This window comes from Acanthaster planci, linkage group LG01 (assembly GCF_054643075.1).
Source record: "Acanthaster planci isolate LZ-2023a linkage group LG01, COTS_SCS, whole genome shotgun sequence".
NCBI classification, from domain to species: domain Eukaryota; kingdom Metazoa; phylum Echinodermata; class Asteroidea; order Valvatida; family Acanthasteridae; genus Acanthaster; species Acanthaster planci.
In genome coordinates this window covers 21,438,205-21,460,874 of record NC_141777.1, presented here as the reverse complement: position 1 = coordinate 21,460,874, position 22,670 = coordinate 21,438,205, and the positions used below count along the sequence as shown (strand labels likewise).

Genomic DNA, 22,670 nt, shown 5'->3' with positions numbered 1-22,670 from the left:
GTTCGGGTCCCTTTCTTCTCAGTAATCTCAGTATAAAAGCTATGAGGTATATAAAGAACGATTCAACAGTACAGTGACAGATCCAGGGGTGACACAGTCGGGCGGCACTTGCCTCCCAGTGTTATTGATGTTAAAACATTTTCATTTGTTATAAAAACAAATTTCGTTTGCTTTCAACTACAGAATAATTTGATATTTTCAAAGAGAAATTCCCACCAAAGATGCGTCCCATATCTTCTTGGGTCAACACAACGTCGCAATTAATGCGTTGCAGCTGCCGCTCTTTCTTGTGACTGGATGATCCATCACTTCCGAAAATACAAGCAGGAAAATGATGAAACAAACTCAAAAGAAACGAACAATTTCTAGTTGCTGGCAACAACAGAAAATGACATCGAGAATACAATGGATGTCAAATAAAAAAAAATTAGTTTTACCCCAATGTAGCCGCAAAAGGCGCGTAGCCCACTCAGTTTTCCCCCTACGGTAATCTACGTTACATTATTTTGATTTTGATCTGACTGGAACTTAATGTTGTCATTTAATCCAAGTCTCATTGGCCATAAGTTTAATGTCGCAATTCGGAGTTCCAAAGATGGCACGGCAGAAAGTCACCATTAAATATAGTCAAATGTGCCCCTTTCAGAACTCAAATGGAATAATGCTACCTGTCATTTCTCAATAAATTCTCAAAATCAAATTCAAGTGCTGACCATTCCATATATCTGTAGTTGCTGTGCATGAAAACGGCATGATGGACGCCATAAGTTGTTTCTGTACCAAAATGGGCCCTTCGCATTAACGAAACGCATCAATTTCGCACAGTTATGGGCGGAAATGCCATGGTACATCGATCGTCTCCTGCAAAATAGTTGTGACTGTACACACATAATACAAAATGGATAATTATCTGGCTTTTTCCTCTACAATTTGCGCGAAGTATACATTTGTCTAAACTTAACAGTCTTAACCATGACCTGGGGAGCGGGGGTGGGGCTGGAGAGCGTATGGCTATTGCCAAGACTAGTGTCCCATCAATTTTGTCCAGGATTGTAGCGGAGATTAAAGACCGTCACTTTTTAACAATGAAATGACAGCGCCTAAACAATATAAATTCCTTATCAATTTTTCCTTACTACGAGACATGAAATTTGTGTAACCTGAATACATGTATCCGCTTTGAGAAAACTTTCTTGTAATGTTATTATGCATAATCACATCCTCCCGAAGAAGTACAAGGGAGCAACCTGAACAATTCAGTGCTTAAGCTCTCCGCCACGAGTTGAAGTGCACCCCCATGCGGCAAAAGAAGGACAGATGGTTATAAGTTTTCCAAGCGGGTTCTTGCACGCGTTCTGCGTTTACGCAAAAAACCAAACATTAAAGAGCAGAGTAAAGTAGATTATCACGAATTAATTCAAGAGAACAGGCTTCAGTTTATGCTATTTATCGAAAAGTTATTTCGCAAAGGGGAAAACTGTTTAGCTTTCGGTTAGCTTCACGACTCGAGAAGTTCAAGCAAAGCGCTTCTGTCATGACAAAACGGTCGGAAAGCCTACGGGATCTATAAATGATGAGCTGTATAAATATGCTCTCGCACATAAACTAAATAGACCAGGTGAACATAGTGCCTGTAGGCATTTGGGGGGGGGGTTCATGCATCACTGTCTGGGGATGCACCATTCATTTTCTTATGAGAAACTTGTGTTATTGCCAGTCTTGAGAGGAGACTATAGTCTTCGCGCTTCGTGGAAGCTTCCTTGTTGATTATGTCAGACTTCACTTGCTTTTGAATAAAACTCCAGAACGTAGCCTTTATTCAAGTTGAGTATCCTCAGCGATCAGTGCAAAAAAAAAAAAAAGAAATTGCTGCTTGGAACATTTGGGACAAGAAAAAAGATCCTCCTCCCCAAAACGCACTGAATGTTTTCATTGATTTGCCCTGAGTGTGTGACTCACTGAAGTGCACACATGGAGCAGACTGAATAAAAGGTGCAGTTGCTCCTAAGTAGATTTCCCCAATCGCCTGAAAAAACTCAAATTCAAAGCTAGAAAAACTGTCCAACTGTAAAAGACTTAGGAAGAAATTTTCAAGAAATAGTTTCTACAGCTGACTAGAAACGTTCCTCGGCCAGCAACTTGTCTTTACACAATCAAAATTGTGTTTCAAAAACAAAGTCATGTAAAAGGAGATGGAATTTCCTCCGTGTAAATCGTGATGGAGCAACGAAAGTATAGTTTCAGTCCAATATGTCACACGCAACGTTATTCTTGTTAAAAAAACTACAATAGGGCTAAAATAAGTAAAAATTAAATGCGTCGCACGACCCTCTACATTTAGAAGAGTGAAAACACCAACATCCTATTTCGATTGGTCCCTTAAAGGCTCTTTGACAAGAATCGTACATAGTTACTTCCATCATTGTTCAGATTGGTTTTTACTTTGGGCTAGAGTGAAACTGAAACTCACTCAAAAAGTCCTAAACCTAATTCTAAAATATTAGAAAACCAGTCTAAAAGACTTGTCCCTTTGGCTCTTCAAAGAGTGGCTTTTCACTCTTCCACATTAAAAGGGTATACCGAAGAAATGATAAATGATGCAATCAGGTAATGCAAATCACTCTTCTCAATCTTTCCCTAAAACTTTAGCAAAGGTCAGGAACAGAAATTAGTCTTTTCAATGATTATGCTCGTTTACCGAGACTGTCCATAGGCTTATGTTTATATGTTTTCTAAATGGTTACAAACGCAAAAATTGAAAGATTGCACGTGGTCTACTCAACGTTCTGTGAGCTTGCAGTTGAAGCGCCTAAAAGCATAGCGCATGGGAAATCGACGATGACATCCTTGTTCACAAAATGCGCCCAAGTTATTTATTTACGTGACGTTTCGGACAATGGACAGGGCGTGTTGACTAGCCCGATGGACTTACATTTGAGTGACTGCAATGAAATGGTTTCGGCATCCAAAATTTCAATTATACCAGAATACAAAAGATAACACCATTGGCACCAAGTTTTACAACTTAAGAGTTGACCTGCCTGGAGCAGTTTTGAGACAAGGAGATCCTTGTTCCCAAAATGTATCCCACGTTCTTCTTGTATATGATAAACTGTCTAACCCTGCTTACGCACGTCACGCAAAGTCAAGATTCCCTGACGGAATTTGTGAGCTCGTTGTTCTAAATAGGATCTCTGAAATATTAGTTGAAAGAGTGTTCAAGAGTTAATGTTCTCCTTATTAAACGGTTTCGAAACACCGGAGTACAAAGGTTCACACCTGCGGCCACTTTTATGGCCATGGAGGTTACTGCCAAAGGCTAAATGCATTGGTAAAGGACAGAGATACTTGTTCCCTAAACATGTCCCCCTGTTCTTTATCGCGTGAAATTTCAGACAATGGGAAATACATGTCCTTAAGGGCCTCTCGGAAGACACATTTGTGCGACTGCATTAGCTCAATATTCACGTTCCCCATGAAATAGTTTCGGAATTCAGAATTTCCTTACGATCACACCACCGACGCTTTTTTTTTTACAAACTTGGAGGTGAACTGCTTGAATCCAGTGAATGAGTCTGACAAAGAGATCCTTGCCCCATCCCAAGTTCTGTTTGCGTGATATCTCAGACAACAGGAACACTCTAAAAAATAGAGGTAAAAAAATTGAGTAAAAAATTAAAAATTAAAAAAACATAGTTTAGGTAAAAGTCATCAAATGATAAGTGCTATACTTAGCTAATAATGTAAAATTTAAAATGACAACCTGTTTACTAGTCTTAAATCATGTTAAAACATACAATGTACTAAAATAGGTAAAAAAAAAGTACTGAAGTTCTGTAACATGCCCTTCCCTTCGCCTTGCAAGCATGGTTTTGCACGCCGTGAGTGAATGGCCGGTAAGCATGCTACGGCAAAAGGGCTGAAGATGGAGAACACATGGTGTTTATTTATGGGGCATGCCACATCTTATAGAAGTCTTTGAAGGTATGGTTTTTCGAAACCATTTATGACTGTCATTCTGTCATTTGACATGATATTGTCCTTTTTTTGGTGCTTACACATGAGCTTCGCCAGGCCCGGACCATGCATGACACACCTAATACATGTAGGCCTGCAATCCACAAAGAGCGTGCTCTATGTACATGTACAATGTGTCGCATGCGTGGTATTAAGCGCGGGCCTGTAAAAAATAATGCAGCTTCAATGCATGGCAGTGGCAGATGCTGCCGCATGTCATGGCGACACGTTATAAAAAGCCCTCCACTTCCAGAAATTGTCCACGTGTTAAAATACATTTATTTCATGTGTTGAAATCTAATACACATGTTCAGTTGACCTGAGTGTACGTCTTTTCATTTGTGTCGGAACAGTTTCTGAAAGGACTGACCGGGAGTATCGGTGTGAACTAGAGAATATGGGCGATTATTCACAATAGTGCGCCTCCAAGAGTTTGCAACGCGTTGGCCAATCACAACGCGCAAAATCTGTCGACCCTTTCCAAACGCGACAGATTTCACGCACTGTGATTGGCCAACGCGTTGCAAACTCTTGGAGGCAGACTATTGTGAAAGGCCCGTATTGGCGAATCCCTCAACCGATTGTCAAAGCAAAACCACCTTTTTCAGGTGAGGAGGGCTATGCAACGTTTGTCGCTTCTGGACTTCGTGACTTTCCCTAGTTCTGTTGTACACAGTCCTCGGAATCAGGATACATGGAGTTAGAGTTTTAGATCCAAAACTTACGCACTTCCCCATGTTTAAGGTCAGAAAGTCCAATCATGTAAAATAAGTTTAATGAAAAATAACAAAGCGTGTCTTCAAAGAAATGTGGTGTTCTCGTTTACCTTTAGCCAAATTGTGATGACTGCTTCACTCTTTTTAGAACCAGAAATAAAGACTGATTAAGCCTAGTACAAAAACATCATCTGAAGTCTTAATTCTAATTTGGAGTAAATCACTCAAGCCATAAAAAATATTCCTTTTCAAATTAACTTATAAACAGTCCACAGTTGGTGCACAATTGCTGCAAAATTTTACAGATTCTTTGGAAGTCTCTTTTAGGCTAGAAATATAAAAGAAATTAACGGTGTAAATAAGAGTGCCAAAAAGTCCTTCTTTATCAGAATTCCGATGACCACATTTCAAATTACCTCCGACTTTCTGATTTTTTTATAACCCACCCAAGGCAAATTCACTTTGGATTTTTCTTGTATGTTGCATTGGGGGTAAGGTTTTATTATCCAGAGAACGCAGAGATTATCTGAGTAACTGCCTTTTTTGTTTATCATTCTAAAAAAAACTGGCTGAACTTCCTAGATTTGTAAGTTTAAAATGCGTTAACAGCCGTTTCACGGTATAAGTCAGCAATCATTTAACAAAGTTAATATCTGTAAACTACAAGCAAGTTTTACAGGAGCAAATAGACAACCACTATGAGACTGGATTATACAAAGGTACGCGAAGATAATTTGCATAGATAGACTTAAATTTCTTATTGCAGTTCTTGTAAATGTTCCTGCCATCAAACCAAATTTTCAATTTTCACTGAACCATGTTAACTTGAAACGAGCCTGGGGCAAAATCCGCCCCTCGGCATTTTGTTTCCCGATATCTCCGCAGTGCATGTTGTTCATAAGCCGAGCCATTAGGATGCCTTTGAGGTACGCTAACTCTTTGCAGTCATTTTGACACCAATTTTGTGAAAACGGCACATACCTTATTGTTACATTATTTCTGAAAAAAGTCTGGCAGAAATACATAATGTTCCACCGCTGTACTAAATGCGCGCGGGCTGGCGCGAGGCCTTCATCTTCAAATGACAGTAACAACACTGTGTGTCAGGTCGAGTTGAAACTCTACTTTTTTGGCTAAAAAGGGGTGGTTTTACATGCTTTTCGTAAAATCTGGCTTGGTATAGCCTAGTCCCATTATCCCCCCCCCCTTCACAGATGTGAAATGGTCCGAAATACCCCGGCTGTTTTAAGGTTAAGGGCTCTTCAATATTAAAGTAATTCAAAATTGAATATTACGAACAACTACTAACACAGAATCCTTCACAACCGATATTTAGTGTATCTAGTCTTTATATCTGATGTGTGAACTGAAATACATGTGCACGTTACATAGGTCTTCATTTCTATGCCTGGTTCGTAATTGACATCTATACAGGATATTAGTCAAGGTAGACGGTGATACATTTCAATGAACAGCAGTCATTGGTATCTTCCAGAGAAAAAAGACAAATAAAATCCACCACTACGGCTGCATGAAATGCCCAGTAACTTCAGGAAAAAACAAACACAAAACTGGCAACTGGGTAAATTGCCAAGAAAGGAACCTTGTCCTTTTAAGGGTGATTAATAAACAATTCAATTTTTCTCGAAGACAGACAGAACAAAGATGGTAAAATACTGTCACGCTGCAACAGTGCTGAAAGATTGCATCCATTTAAAAAATGTTAAAAAGCAAACACAAAAAAAACCAGATTATCTTTTTATCGGAAAGAAACAATTCATGCCTAGAGGCATGGAAAAACTTCCCAAGTGAAACATAATCAAAAATGCAGAGAGATGAAAGCAGAAACATGGAAAAAAACAAGACTCAGAGTGACAATTTTCATTCCTACGTACAAAGAAATTAAGTCAAGGTGTTGCAGGCCATGCGTGGGTAAGATCGACTACGGCATATGTCACACTATTCAGGATTAGGAATTTGGTTGAATATTTGGTCAAATGTTTGGTTATCCCGAACCCCCACCAAAACTGATATGACACACTCATCTTTGTCAGACAGTAATACCTCACTGAATTTAAGGGCAGCAGTTTCTCGCCTAAAAGAGGTGGACAGTCTAAATGATGTTTGGTCCAGAATCCGTTCCCTTAGTTACAGCGAAATCATGGACCACAAAGTAATAAAAAGTAATCCATTTATGTTGGCCCAGCTGTTGGGCATATGCATTTGCTGCCTCTCAGGCTGCTCCCAAAATCCTTAAAACACGGCATTAAAAGGCACTTTTGTAGGTTTTCCCTGTTGATTTTCCTGATGTTCACCTCTGAGGGTTGGAGTTTGAAAACAACATTTTAAGATTTGATAATTCTGCACAGTCCTGGCTTCTTGTGAGTGGAATTGTGAACAGACTCGCGACAGAACTCAATCAGGGTTCCTGCACCTACAGGACAAATAAATTCCATGACTTTTCCATGACCAAATTATGAATATCCATGATTCAATGACCAATTTCTTGGACTATCCAGACTTTAAAGTTGCGAATAAAATCACGCATTTTATGCACTTATATCTGCTAATAGAAATCACACATTATGTTTGAAAAATTCCATGACTTTTCCAGGCCTGGAAAACGAAAACAAATTTCCATGACTTTTTGCAGGCCTGGAAAACGAAAACAAATTTCCATGACTTTTTGCAGGCCAGGGGAACCCTGTCAATTAACACACTGCAAAGCTGGTGACTGAAAGTTTTCCTGAACTTTGTATGTTTTTTCAGAAAAATGGAGATCCAAATCTCAGCGAGAAATCCAAACTTCACTGGAGCAGTTTTCCAAATCTGGAAACAGCAGTTCACAATGAGCTCATTAATCTTCAATGTTCTTCGTCCGACCAATAGTAATCGTGATCTTCATCTGGATCCGAATCAGACACGGGAGTGACGTCAAACATGTCCCCCGCCTTGTCTGCCAGGGCTCGAGTAAATGATGTCCTGCCAGGTTTGCCTTTACTCCCGGAGACGCCAGTGGGCTGCACGGTGAAGAAAGTCACAGGGGAAAAAAGTGGGCATGAAGCCTTGAACGAATTCCATCAAATCCTGCATGCATGTATTATTTGGTTGATTGCAGAGAAAAGACAGTTTGGGTGACTTGTTCCAGCTACAAAATATTTCATACACACAGGTAACTTCCCGAGAGGCTAGTCCTAGTTAGAACACACCGTCCGCCTTCATAGACTTCTGAGACTTTTGTTTGCATATGTGCCAAAAAAAATTGGGGATAAGCTTGTATACATGTCCCCCCCCCGACAGTGACTCATGGCACACCCCCCCGACAGTGACTCATGGCACCCATGGCAGTGTACACCATAAGCCTTCCTTGTTTGTGTAGACCACTAAGATCATATTTCCACAGCCTCCGATGTGAACTACTTCAGTTTAATATAATATTATGAGTGTTCCACTCACCTTCTTCGTTGTGTAGGGCCTTTGCACTAGCCCATGACCCTTCTTCTTTTTTTGGAGACCATATATATACTGATCAACGTGCTTCCTATGGGATGACACATTACAGAATAAACCACTGGGTCAAAACGAAGTACACAACATGATCATTCTATTCTTAACAGTTCCACTGAGTAAACTGAAATCTTTTCCACATCTTTATACAACTTGTTCCAATGAACGTCATCCTCACTGGGCAATGTAAACCGTTGACAAGGATTAAACTACACTATAGAATAATGGGAGCCAGTAGGGAACCAGTGCCTAAGTTACCATGGTGACATTTGACCACAATTCATAAATATACATGTACATGTGGAAGGTTTTTCACAAAGTGATCAACTCTTATTGAACGGTGTTGAATAGAAATTGTTCCATATTGTTCCTTTGTCATAAGGGTATTTTTCTCGCCTTCCAGTCGGTAACCCAGGCTTGAGTTTTGCCTACTTCACATATGGATTGGGTTTCCATTTCCTGTCTAATCCTTTAGCCTTCCTCTGGTATATTTGTCAAGGGTTTTTTCCCCACATCTCAATCTGAACATTTCCGCATCGTCTCCTCTCAACAGGTTTCAGGCTTGCAAGCTAGAGTAGCGTCACAGGTGTTTTTGAAGAGCCCCTTAATTCATGACCAGAAATGGATGCTAATAAACACTAAACAAATAAATGAACAGATAAACAAGCCGATTGCAGAATTCTGGATTGGAAAAGGTCTTACCTGTCAACTGAGGGCAGCAGACCAGGGCTGATGAGGTTGGAGTAGGGCGTCTTCTTGTCGGACAGGGGCAGCACCCCTTGATAGCGTAGGCTGGGTGTCTTGAACCGAGCCGAGCCAGGTGTCTTGCCGACACTGCCCTCGTGGCTGTCTTCTTCGGTGTCCCACTCGCCAAGAGGTATCTAAGGTACAGTCGGAGAATGTCAGGGGTGTCACTGGGGGTTGGAGGAGGTTACTGGATCAGTGCAGTGGAGTTATGAATAAAATGCCATAAGTAGGCATGTGGTTTGTTGGCTCTCTCTTGGTTTCATTCAGTCACAGAGGGGCACCTCGATTTCAAAACTGGTTAGCCAGAGTGTGGTGCCCAGGTGTGTCAGGTTAGTATAAAATGCCACTGAAGAATTCAGCAACGTACAAATGCAAGTATTGCTGCAGTTTACCAACTATTTCCCAATGGATGGAAATTAGAAATGATAGCAAAGCATTGCACACTCTGACGTGTTGCACGGAACACGGTCCAGGTTCTGGGCTTCGGCAGCATATGACTATCAAAAGAGGGGTAAGCTCTTTCATGATACCAAGCAACAGGATCCGTGCTGGCACGTATCCACCGAATGAGCAGGAAACCCTTTTTGAATCCTCCACCTGTTAGTTGAAGGAATGAGGACTTTTGGAGTCAATTTTCAGCTGAATGTGCATAAATCTTGGGAGTGGGCTCCATGGTGCAAAATGCAAGACACCAAGGGCAAAGATCAACGCAGTCTCTCTGTTCCTCATGGATCTGGGAAGGCTTACGTCACAATATCAAAAGGAAACTTTGGGAGAATTAAACCTCTTAACGCCGGGATTCTTTTGACCGCGACTGCTGGGCTGCGGTATGCCCAGTATGCAAAGCCTTGTCCAGCAGCAGGCCCACATTGAAACAGCAGGTGCATGATGAATAGCATGTATGTGCCGTATGCACTAATCCTCACACAAGGCCGTGGCTGTCGACGTCTCCCGGTGTGAGGGGGTTAAAGAAAAATTTATCAAGGGCAGTCAAGCACTCAGCTTGAGAGTTGGATCACCATGAACATGGATGGGCAGGTGCCAGACTGACCTTCAGCTTCTTCTGCTTCTTGAAAGGGGTGGAGTCAAAGATGTCATCTTCATATCCCCGATTGTGCTGCTCCACGAGGTCCCGTAGCTGTCGTTTACGCTTCATAGTACCAACCTTGGCTGTTAGCACGATGGCGGCTGCAAACAGGACAAAGGATTTTTCTTCAAAGTGAAAGGACTCTTTTTACCTGTCTGCCAATTGTGGCCTTCAATGTGGATTACAAAACAGCAATTGGTTCCCAACGGTCCCTTCATCTTATCTTACCCTGTGCATGGTTCGCCTGCTGTTTGGACTGTTGTTTGGAATGCTTTGTTGCACTAGATTCGATGGCGCTGAAAAACAAATGAGAAAAACTTGTGCAGTGTTAATTATTTGGCCACATTAGTCAACCTGGTGGTAAAGTGATCCAGTCTGTTCTTCGGGTTTGGGAGTGTTCAATAAACCTGTACTCAAAGTGCTGAGATCTCTGTTGAAAGAAAACTGTCAGTGATCTTGTGAGTGTATCCAAGACTCCCAATTTTAAATGGAGCTCACCTTCGAGGATGAGCTGGTTCGTCTTTCTGATGCACGCCCATCTTATTCTCAAACTCTGACTTTCCATCCGCTTCAATCCTGGATGTTCCTCTGACTGGCTCTCCCTCTACATCCAACCTTCTTGGAGCCCCCCTTCGTGTCCCATGAGAATCTCTTGATGTTGTGTCAGAGCCCAATTTGCCTTTTCCATTTTGGCCTGGAATCCATCTTTCACATTCAGAAGTTGTCTCCTCCGGGCTTTGTTCAAGAAGACCTTTTCTCCGGGAAGGTGCTGGCTTTTTTCTGCTTTGGGCTGCAGGTTTCCGGGCTTCTTTGACAGGTTGATGTGAGTCCGACTCACTTCCACTCTTCTTGCAGTTCCGCCTGGGCTGATGCCTCTGGATGACGATGGCTTTCTTGCTTCGGCCTCTCTGCATGGGTCCTTCCAGGACTTTGATTGTCTCATCTGTGTCTTCAGATGCAGCCTGCTGCCTCGGGGAGATTGCTGTGTCTTGCCCTTCGAGCGTGTTGTCCGTGTCTTCAGATGAGGTCTCTGGAGGGGTGCGTTTTTGCTTTGTTCTCTTCAGGCTCCTCGAAGTGAAAGGCTTCTGGGAGAGCTGGTCTTGCTCATCCTCCGACGTCTGGTCTAGGACTGGCCTGCTGACCATTCTTGCCCTTGTCCCTTTCTGACGAGTACTGAGCATTTTCTTCTGGCCTCTTGTTTGCAACATCAAGGCTTCCTCGTCGCAACTACTCTTGGTAGTGGTTGTTTCTCTGTCAGAGTTTAAAGGATTGACGATGCTGTCGTCTGTTTCACCAGTGGTGGTTGTGTTAATGGTGGTGGTTTCTGTGGAGGTTTCATCAGTTCGATATTGGGGATCTTCCAGGGTCCCATAGATCCGCCTGTATGGTTTGGCTCTGGTCACCCATGTCATGTTGACACTCTTATCTCCTTCCTCACTCCAGTTGCTGACCGACTCTCCCGTAGTAGTGTTGGTGGACGCACCGTGGGGAACGTAAGGAACTCTCTTCGGCTTTATAGGTTCATCCTCCTCATCGTCGCTCAGCTCATAGACGTCCGAAGCGCTCGCTAACTTCCCGACACTGGACTGGTCCCTAGTGGATGGTGCTCTGATCTTAGAGCTCCGCTCTCTCATCCGAGCGATCCTGCCTTGTTTGTGCTTCTCAACGACGGCCAGGATCTCCTCTTGAAGGTTCAACGATCCAAGCGACTCTCCGGACCCGTCTCCCCTAGACAACTTCATTTTCTCTCCCTCTTCATTTGTGACTTTCCTCCCGCGGCTCTCACTGTTTTTCTCCGAGTCAGAGGCGCAGCCAACAATGCTACTGCTTGCATCACCAATGTTCTTCCATCTGCTGGTGGGAGTTTTACCAAGAGCAGGTTGGCTCGCAGAGTGAGAACTTTCTACCTCTGATGGTGGGCTGAATAGATAATAAAGGGGTGAAATGCATGCTCTGGGCTGAGGTTGAGATGATACCCTCCCTTTGTCCCTTCTGGCTCTTTCTTTTTTCGGAGGGGGAGGCTGCCTACTCCCTTGCCGCTGACTTGACAATTGAATCTTCACCCTCTCATTCTTTTTGTGCTTCACGTCATTAATTTCAGGATCTTCAAGTGGCTTCACAGAGCTTGTTGAGGCTGTGTTGTCGGTCTCTACATCTGCAACAGGATAATCTAAGCTGCAGCTTTCCGCAGATTCTTGCATTTCTTCCCGCCATCTATTCTTTAGATTCTTGCGTGGGTATCTGGACTTTCTCCTTGACTTCAGCACTAGAGGGTCTTCGTCATCGTGTCTGTTGGAGGCTGGGACTTCCATGTTGTCGGAAGAATCAGTGATTGTACCCTTCAACTGGACAATCCTCCTCCTGTCTCCTCGTTTGGGCCCAGTTCCTCGAGGACTGTGTTTACTTTTCCTCTCTGATGCTGGCAATTTGGCACCATGGCCATATTCACCGTCTCCTTTGCTTGTCTCGGCCTCTGGATCCAGACAAGATGAGCCTTCCTCGTCGGCACCACTGTGCTCAGTTTTCAACTGCCGTCTGTGCTTCCTTCCCGCTGACGATGCATGAAGCTTACTGGTGTTGGCAGAGCGTTTGATTGCTCTCTTTTCTCTCTGTGGTGGGAACAAAAAGGTTACAGATTCTTAAAGGATAACCAAATAAGCTCATGTCAGTGTAGTATAACTGCACTTACCCCAGTCGTGTAAAAAGTCGCATTTAGCTGTAAACTTTACATGTATGTTCATTCTCTGTGGGTCCATGAGGGATCACAAAATGGCGTACAGTCGTCGCAAAGTAAATGGCCACATGTGAACCCACTGCCCATCTGGTCTTTTTATGCGGTATCGATGGTCACACCACACTAGCACATGCATATCAAATAATCTCCAAGACAGATTAGCCTTTCAGCCCCAAGTTGATATGCACCCTCACCTGCAAAAAAGAGACAGGCCAGTAGGCGGTTTTCCAACCACGCTCGTACACTGATGCCCAGGACATATGCAAGGACTGTACATTCAAACAGAAATTGATCATACATGCTCAGCATGTCTGGTGCCAAACATCCATAAACCTGTGTGCACACAGTCGTTGCTATGTAAATATATGACCAGCTTGATCTGGCTTATACTGGATACCCCAAACTGAGATAGAGCTAAGAGATAATACGTGCCAACCCCCGTGAACCCTCACTACACAGCTGCCAACGTTTTCAATATCCACACCGTCTGTATAGCATATGCATGTCCTATTTAGCCTTGGAATGGAAATCAATGAATGGTCTTGACTTAAGTACCGCAGTGAATACACCATGTATGAGTATAAAATACATTAGCGTGAGAACCAGCACCGTGCGCATACTCCATTCATTGCAACACCCTTCCTGGTTCAAATGACGTCACACTTCGCTACTCAATAGACTTTAGGTGTGAAAGTGGACTCTACTGTTCGTGTACAAAGCCCATGCAACCCAAGTTACGTACGGGCCCCAGCTCCAGGGAGTCCTGCAGGCTGATCTGGTTGATGGAGGAGGAGGTGCAGTCCTCGCTGCCCAGGAGGATCTCCACGACGTCCAGCGAGGTGTTGTGGCGGACGCGCTGCCCAGTCCAGTAGGCCAGGGGAGGCTTGATCAGCCGGCCGCTGCTGGAGCGTCGGAGGTCCTTCACGCGGAGGTTCTGAGCTGAGGTTGAGCAATGCAAAAGACTGGGGATGTTTGATCTGGGAGGAATCTTTTACATCTCGCCAAATGAGGAATAGTCTATCAAAGGCAGTGAGGTACTGCCATGACCTCACCAGTACCTCAGAGACATTTTGGAATGCCTGCGAGGGATGTATTTTTCTTACACACACTCTTTGTGCTACTACTTTTTTAAAGTGCACGTGGGTAATTCTAGAAGTCAGGGTTCCAAAGGTGTGACATTTTTGTGTCTCTGTTACATCTGACCCTTGTTTATTTGACATGGAAGTATCACTGGAATTGATTTCAAACTATTACTATTTGTTTGGCAGGTAATTTGCATTAATTCATCACTCTAGGAAATTAGAAAATGTGTTCCCAACTTAAAAAATCATATGTCACATGTGACAGGGACACAAAAAAAAAAATGGACCCCTATTTTCTGGAATTACCCATGTATGGAAACTAAAAACAACCCTTTTGGTGTCAATGTATTAAAAATGTGAACTGATTCACCAACAAAAAGGGGACAAGGTCAGAGAATATAAAAATTCCAGCATTTTTGTGTAAAAAAATCTAATTCCCGCGGAGGTTTTCTTCCCAGGATGACATCACATTTGCGCTCATCTTTGGATGTCACAGGGTCGTTCCCAATATTGGTCAAGTGCACCCTCAAAACTACCAAGCGGTTTATTTGTCTTGTCAATTCACAATACAAAAGCCTGTTGCGTACTAGGAGTATACTCGCAGCGCTTGACAGAATCCAGTTCATCTGTCTGTACAAATTATTCTTGTGGTAGGCAAACAAAGCGTTGAAAACTCAGACCAAAACCTAGTGTGGAGTATTTCCACAAAAAGTGCGACACTTACGGGTGACTTCTATCGGGTTCTTTTTCTTTCCTTTCTGTAGGGAATCGGGGACGGTGACATCAGACCGCCTTGGTCCTGGAGTCACTCCGAGTGGCTCCTTCTCCACCAAAGAACTACTCCATTTCTGCTGTTCTTTCCTGATAAAAAAGGAGCCAAGCTACTCTCAAATCATTGAAAGCTGCAGAGCGGCTATTCCGTTGTTTCAAGTCACAAGGTCAAATAGCAACAAGAAATTCCTTTCGATCCACTGCCACTTTTCATCCTGTTTACTGTGAACAGATTGGTAATACAGCATTCCTGGATAGTTTGTTTTGTACAGAAGTAGCCCCCCCCCCACGCTAACAAGAAAGAGATTGGTTGGGACCATTTTGACCGGGTAGCCGGTGCACATGCGAAGGCCATATAACCCAGCAGGAATTGATTGTGTGTGCTCAGCGCTGGCAACATCAAATACATGTACCCAATCCACCCTGATTTGAAGTGTACCCTCATCAGCAAGAGACAGGCCGGTGTGAAGTTTTTCAACCGGGCTCATGCAAGCGCCCAGCGCACATGCGACGACCCGTACATTCAAACAGATATTGGTTGCGCATGCATGTCCCACCCCAACCGTGCAAACACCTGTGTGAGCAAACACAGTGAGCTTCCACCAAAGGATGGTCACCATCATGTAAAAATCCACACCCTCAGAGCAAATGGCAGCTGCCATATCCCATTCCCATGCTGTGAATTTCAATTGATACAAGCAAACGGAAATTTCATGCGTATCACAGAATTATTACATACTTTGAGAACAGTCCTCCGTACTGAAGACTTGTCATTTCCTTCACTTCGATCTTAATTCAAGGAACTTTTTTTCATGAATCAAAATTAATACCCACTTCTTTTCTTCGTTCAAGTAGTAGTTGTACAGCAACTCTCTCCAATTGGCGGGAAACCCTTTCTGGAAACTGCGTACTAATGATTCTGAGAAGCCTACACCAAAGACAAGAATGAGGGGAACAAAAAGAAACGACAAAAATAAATGGGAACCAAAATGGGGAAACTCAGGTTCAATGGTAGACCTTTATACAGACGTTATCTTGTACCACACTGGTCCATGCGACAGGTTCTTTTATCAGATAAATGATACAAAACAATGAATGACCGTTTGATGCTAATGGAAGAAAGACATTTGGACTTTTTACGTTAAGACAATGAGCTTACGTACTATTTCATTTTCAGTGTTTCTTCAACGATGAAGGATTTTAAGTAATAACACACCAAAATCATTATAATTTGGCAACACTGACGCGTCTCACATTTTAGAAGTGACTGGTTTTCTGACGCAGGAATTCCGATAACCATGTCTACTCTACCTTGCTCCATTGTCAGTGCGCGGTCCATTTTACCAGCCAAGCGGTAGAGGGCGCCAGACTTGGTGGCCAGCAGACGCGGGGTGATACGCACCATGATGGATGTGCTGTGCCAAAACTGGTCCTCTTTATCACCGCTAACGTCAAAGAAATTGACAAAATCAAAAAATGTATCAGTACTTTTTCTTTGGTTTCCTATGCCGGCAGTCTTCTTTCAGAAGCTGAAACATCAGACACTTTCTGACCATTTCCGACAACTGTTGGAACAAATGTGGAGGTGGTTGGTTAAAATATGCAAAATGCACATGAGTAATGCTAATACAGTCGACTCTCGTTAATACAAGGGCTTTGAGCCTTTCTAAATTAGCTCGTATTATCCGGACCTCGTCTTACGCGAAAGCTGCTGTCCCGCTTGTCGCATGTGTAACCGATCGACCGCATCGTTAAGCGTACATCAGGTACAACTTCCTGTACATACATGTAGGCCAACATGTACTTTGTATGCACATACGTGTGGTTTGGAATTTAATTTCAAAACAGTTTATGTTTATGAAAGTGAGAAATAACTGTACTTTTTATGAATAAAAACTTGAAACAAAGAACAATAACGTAATATAAGAACGAAGAAACTGGTCAAGTCGAGTTGGAGGATGCATGATTGGAGCGATGCCGTTTTACGACCCCAGCGCGATGAGATCGTCATATAACGCACGCACGTAAGTACATTAACATTTTAGGTGGTAACCAACATCAGTGCTGCGCTTGTTGCACAAAAACGGCGGGAACCAGTTATTGGTGGTGTGGATCGGCCAGTAGAGGGCTTCACTTGGTGAGTGAAAACCGCAGTGCTTTACTGCCGTACACAATCAATTACGGAAGCGCCTTTCCGAATTCAAAGGATTGACTGATTGACAAGTTGCCTTCAAAAACGCTTGTGCTAATTAGACGGATAACAATACATTTGCACGCAACTGGGGCCCCCAAAATGCTCGTCTTGAACGGAATCTCATAACAAGCGAGCTCGTATTATGGATTTTTTTCCTCATAGGAATGTGCATAATTCAGTCGGGACCGGCAAATATACTCGTCTTAACCGGAATCTCGTCTTACCAGACCTCGTATTACCGAGAGTCGACTGTAATGTATTCACACCTGCATTATGACAGCTCGGTGAAAATTTGATAATCCTTGTGCATGAACTTTATAGTAAGTCTACAGTGACAGTGCACCATGCACAGGTGGAGAGGTGGAGAGGGATTTGTTCAGGCATGTACTTACATCCTGTGGCCCTCTACACACACTCCCTTACAAGAAGGGACAGGCTTGATGATCCATCTATTGATTATTGTCTCTGGTTTCTGAAAGTGAGGAAAAAGGAAAGGGACAGTGACTGGGGGTCTGAAATATTCCAGAAATCATTTGTTGACAGTTACACGTACAAAGGTACCACTCCATACCACGTTGTGTGTAGAGTACATAGGATGTGTGAACATGATTGGATCGTATCTGTACACAGGCATGACTGGCGGGTTAAGCTGCGATGTGCCGCTTGACTATAACTTCTGGCCAACTTCATGACATGCTAACCCACCATTTATTTTGTACACACACAGAGTTTGTGGAGGCAGAGTGTGTGTTGAACTCGGCCGCCGCACATGGCCTGCTGTGGCGGTAAATATTGCTGTTTGTTCACCCCGGTGTTGAAAAAAAAAAACCAGATTATGGAAGTAAATATCGAACAAATATGATTCAAAGGGCTCTAACGAATCAGTACATGCACTTTTGACTTAGGCCGTACTCTGTATTAAAAAGGGAAAAGTATATCTTGCCTTGTTTCAAAAGTTGAAATTTTCAGCTCAAATAGCACTACCCCCAAAGTCATTAAGAAATCTAATGGGGTATTCTATAGATTTTCCTTTCAACGAGGAATTTTCGGTTAAACATCACAAGCCTGGCGCTAACCTTTGGAACTTGCAGTGTTTCAGGTTGAGTCATCTCTTTGTATTCCTGTTTGTCCCGCTGTCCCCTTAGTACTGGCTGCTTGTTGGTCAGTCTCTCCGTCTGTCCACGTGTTGACCTCTTGACCTTATACTCCGTTTCAGCCGAGTCTCTGGATGTTGCTGGATGGGAAACAGGTTTACACACTTAACTTGACTACCAGGGGTGAGATTGGATGAAAAAGTAAAAAATCCACAAAGTCATCAACAAAAGTTCTGAGGATGCAGTGTAGGATCCCTGTTATTTCTGAGGACCCCACTGCAGTGTAGGGTCCTTGTTATTCTGAGGACCCCGCTGCAGTGTAGGGTCCCTGTTATTTCTGAGGACCCCACTGCAGTGTAGGGTCCCTGTTATTGCTCCGAGGACCCCATTGCAGTGCAGGGTCCCTCTTATTTCTGAGGACCCCACTGCAGTGTAGGGTCCCTGTTAGTTCTGAGGACCCCACTGCAGTGTAGGGTCCCTGTTAGTTCTGAGGACCCCACTGCAGTGTAGGGTCCCTCTTATTTCTGAGGACCCCACTGCAGTGTAGGGTCCCTGTTATACATTTGTATTTGCCCAATGAAACACCCTTTTCTTGTGTCCTATATCAACCTTTCTATGTAACAAAAAATCACAAACTTGGGATAGTCCAGATTTAAAACAACAGATTGTTTGAAAATTCTGTTATCAGGAAAATCCTAATGAAAAAAATCCTAAAATCCGGAAAAGTCCTAATAAATCTCACCCCTGTACTACCTACGATGTTGAACATACTAAAAAAATTGCTCTTCCCTCACCAGTTTAATAACTACCCATACCTGAGTCAAATCAAGGGATACTTTGTTCTTACCAGTGTCTTTGGTTTCCTCCCTCATGTCTTCATTCTCGGCTCTTCCTTCCTCTCCCTCAATCTTGTCTTCCTTATCATCTGCCCCCTTACAATGGACATTCTCGTCTGGTCCACCCACTGGTGACGAAGAAGCCTTGTGTTGTTTGGTCTCATCCTCCTTCAGGGTGCTAGTGAGCGTGATTTCAGTGTATGGTACTTCTGATCTTGGGGTGTCTACACCCAGCTCCTGCCCTGCCTGTAAGCTCTTGATCACTCCACCGATATCCGGCCTTCTTCCCTTGGATCTGGTCTTCCCGACAGCTCTCTGATTGACCGGGGTCTCTTCGGCAAATGCAGCTTCGCGGCTTGCAGGTCCCCCTGATGGGGCGGTATAACATTCCAGGCCAGTTTGGGGAGTGTCCTCGTGCCCCGGGCATTCGTCGTCAGATTTTGCAGACTTCTTGTCGCCAGGATGGAGGTCGACAGGTCTCATTCGGTACTCCATGTTCCGTTCCGATGCCCCAGGAGATTGGCTGGCGAGATCTCGGTTGGTGGCCAGACGGAGGTCATGCAAAAGTCGCCGCTGTGGCACACATTTCCTCTTACTGCCTGAGCCGCTGGGGATCGGCGTATCTTTTGGGGACATGATTGACACTGGGTCTACGTCCAGCTGAGAACTTGACCTCGTTTGCCTTGTCCTCTTCGTAGCTCCCGAGTAAGTAACTGGTTCCAGCTCAGACGTATCTACATCACAGGAGTCTTGCCATTCATGATCAATTTCCCCTTGTGAGTTCCTGGGAGTATTGTCCAAGACACTTTCTCTATCACCGTCCATCTCCTCCTCATGCATCACTTCGGATACATCATTAACACAACTCCCTGTGTGCTTTTTAGAAGGAGTGGCAGCAACTGCCTTGCTGGGGGATGTCAGCCTCTTGATCAGATTGTGCAGGTTAGGAGCTCGCTTTCTCCTCATCGTCTTTTCCTCATTCTGCCTAGAGGGACCTTGCACTTTGGGCTGCGGAGAAAGCAGCGTCTTCACACCGATCCCGACTTCTCCCTGGTTTATTGAGGAGTCTGAGACAACATCATCACAAACAATTCCATTAGACTGAGATGTCCCAGACGTGTCGTGGCTTTCGCCACTTGTCCTAATCAACGAACACTCCCCCAATTCGATGCCTGAACCCGCGCTGGCGTTTACCTCGAGTTCAATGCTGACGTCATCCTTGGGACGGGCATCTTTGACTGTATACGGAGCTCCTGGGGGTCTTCCCTTCGTGGAAGATATGGCCAGCTTGATACTTTTAGCTGCTGTGGAGTTCCCAGCCCGACTGTCCTGAGGAACAAGCCCCTTAGGAGTAGTTGACTGGGTCAGTCCTTGTTGAAAAATCTGTAGGGGTTGACAAGAATCGACTGGTCATTGTAAGAGAATGAGTCGCTATTCCGTGCCCCCACTGCATCTGCCAATGACCCCAAACCTTGACCAGAATGGCCTAAACTGATTGATGACTGGGCAACAGTGCCTCCAAGCAGCCAGCAGCTGTGATGTAAGAAGTGTTAGTGCTTACTTTACACCTTTGACAACACAAAAGTGATGAAATGTTGAATTGGACACTGTTTGGACCTTGAAAGAAATGGGTCCTGATATTAACAGGAATGACTACTTCAGGAATCTACCGAGGACATCTTGGCCAATTTCATCACAACTCCATCCACAAGCAAATCTCAGCCTGACAATCTGGACAGTGACCTAATTTTGCTTGCCCCACATTTCCCATGCTTGGCATACCAGTCGGTGCCCAGCAGCTCGATTCAATCAACCCCCTCATGACATCCGAGTTACCGACTTGCCTTGGCCATTGGGCTCTGCTGATACAACCTCTCAAACTGGTCCACATAGCTGTGTAGTGGAACTGGTTTAATGACAGACCTAACAAAAACAAGGAAAACAGGGGATTTACATCAATGTACTATTCCTGATTCTACAGTATTTTTTGGGTCTAGGCCACCTCAACACACATTTATAACGAATGTCAGAGTGAGAAGTCTGGCGAGTACAACTGGAAACAACAGTTGGACTGTGGGTACATGCATTTCTTTGGCCTAATGCCCTTTGAGGTTGCCAACCACCAGAGATCCAACAGTGGTACTTTATTGGACTAGCTTCTACTGTGTCAATGTTTTGAGGTTACATGTACCTGCAATGGATATTTAAAGTTTTACTAATGACTTTCTAGGACTGAGCAAAATGATGCTATTTTGAAACAAAACAAGCCCCTTTAAATAAGAAAGTCACAAGTTACAGGAAAACCAATATGGTCTGGAGGTTGGAGATGCACCCAAAATTTACATGTACCAATAGTGGCTGGGCTTAAAAATGTCAAATTCTGTAAAGTCCTCACAACCTCATATCACCTTCACATTAACTTTTGTGCCAAGTACACAAAAACCAGCCTTTCAGAAGGGCCAAGTCCTCACACAGTAATTGCCAGATGAAAAAAGGGATGAATAATTATTCTCACCTAGACCGAGTAGATTCTGGATGGCTGAGAAACTGTCCTTCCATTGTTGCCTTTGTTGTATCATGGAGGAAGGGAAAAACAGAAGGAACACATTGGCTTGAAATCCAAATTAGTATATGTACACTGTACAGGGTGTCTTAAAAAACAGGAAACCGAGATTAATTAATCTGTTTCTTGAATGCAAACTAATTATTTTTTGAAAAGGTTTCAGTGTGATGTCCTCTTTCATATTACACCAAGAAATCTAAATTTCTGTCATACATGACTGAGCACAAAGTGATTTAATGGACGGTGTCAGAAATGGCTTTGCATCTGATGCATCACGCAGGTTTGCAAAGTGTGAAGTACCCTACCAAAATCATTGATTCAAAGACAACCACCGTTTGGGGCTTTCTTGCAGCAACCCCGGGTCTTTCAACATGCCCCCCCCATTTCTTTCAACGCAAACGTCTGCCCTTGTTCTCATCTGTTTTAAATGGGTCTTGTGCATTTTGGAGATTCAAACAAACATTAGGTAATTTTGACAGAACAGCCATCTTTGGACAGTATGAATTCAATACCCAAACAGTATTCTTCACACTGAGGACACTGTTGCTATACCAAGTGATTTGGGGCAAGCTTTTGCGTAGTTACATAAGAGATGCCTTACATCAATACACTGTTTTCAATGGATAAGCAGGGCACAAAAGGAACCAGTCCATGCCAGAGACGGTGGTCCCTATGCAAAGCTTAGCCTGAATCACAAGGTATAGCATTGATAGAGATATTGCGTATTATAAATCTCGATACGCGCATTCGAAAGGTACAGGCGGTGAAAAGTTCAAGTGCAGTGCATGTGTTGAGCAAAACGGTCGGATTTTGACAGACTTTAAGTCAGAATTATCATTGAAGCCCCAACCGTTTGATGTTGGCATTTACCGTATGGACATTGACGGAAGCCAGTATTTTGGATTTGTTGAGAACCGTTTCAACATTACTAGGCCTATATTATATGTACAGGCGTGGAGCGTTAGTACGACGATCCCGTCCAAAATCGAAAAAGGGGAATTACGAACGCTCCGCTTAGCTAATGTCAACCATGGATACACTCACCATGTGACCAAGGCTATCAATCGATGTTTCGTTACTCTTCTTTTCCTACCCCCGGTACCTCCATGCTGTTATCCACAAAAAAGGGAAGAAATGGTACAACTCAAGACGAAACCGGAAATACTGCTACTGCTAGATCCGTTTTTTAAGAACTTAAAAGAGCTAGGCCTACCCAAATTTTCCAAGTTCCGTACGCATTGACAATTGAAACGAGAACATGAAGAACATGAAGAAACGTTCCGCGCTCAAACAATAGTCTGGTATCCTTACAATTTTGTACG

General features: G+C 43.5%; 1 protein-coding gene across 6 annotated transcripts; it reads right to left on the bottom strand.

Annotated features, from left to right (window-relative positions):
* Nucleotides 1-6,064: 6,064 nt before the first annotated feature.
* LOC110985020 (uncharacterized) lies at nucleotides 6,065-22,649 on the bottom strand. Of its 6 annotated transcripts, none has more exons than XR_015426809.1 (17): nucleotides 22,393-22,638; nucleotides 21,301-21,350; nucleotides 20,630-20,708; nucleotides 18,797-20,168; nucleotides 17,932-18,089; nucleotides 17,248-17,327; nucleotides 15,973-16,106; nucleotides 15,496-15,589; nucleotides 14,615-14,751; nucleotides 13,551-13,747; nucleotides 10,573-12,683; nucleotides 10,303-10,370; nucleotides 10,039-10,175; nucleotides 8,943-9,121; nucleotides 8,190-8,274; nucleotides 7,378-7,753; nucleotides 6,065-7,338 (listed from the first exon to the last, which is right to left on the bottom strand). XR_015426809.1 is itself a non-coding variant. In XM_087142472.1 (17 exons), the coding sequence occupies exons 2-17, from the start codon at nucleotides 22,393-22,395 to the stop codon at nucleotides 7,598-7,600; spliced, it is 5,040 nt and encodes a 1,679-aa protein (XP_086998598.1). In that variant the 5' UTR covers nucleotides 22,396-22,457; nucleotides 22,562-22,649; the 3' UTR covers nucleotides 6,065-7,597. The 6 variants fall into 6 exon arrangements, 4 of the variants coding, with proteins under 4 accessions (XP_086998598.1, XP_086998591.1, XP_086998601.1 ...); XR_015426810.1 differs by having other exon boundaries at nucleotides 6,065-7,376; nucleotides 7,417-7,753; XM_087142472.1 differs by having other exon boundaries at nucleotides 6,065-7,753; nucleotides 22,393-22,457; nucleotides 22,562-22,649.
* Between the last annotated feature and the right edge of the window lie 21 nt (nucleotides 22,650-22,670).

What these genes read in the sequence shown, in the direction of transcription:
- LOC110985020 (XM_087142472.1), bottom strand. An exon ending in AGCAGAGCCCAATGGCCAAG is followed by an intron (nt 20,169 to 20,629) that starts GCAAGTCGGTAA and finishes CAACCCCTACAG; the next exon opens with ATTTTTCAACAAGGACTGAC. An exon ending in TGTGTAGAGGGCCACAGGAT is followed by an intron (nt 16,107 to 17,247) that starts GTAAGTACATGC and finishes CTTTGACGTTAG; the next exon opens with CGGTGATAAAGAGGACCAGT.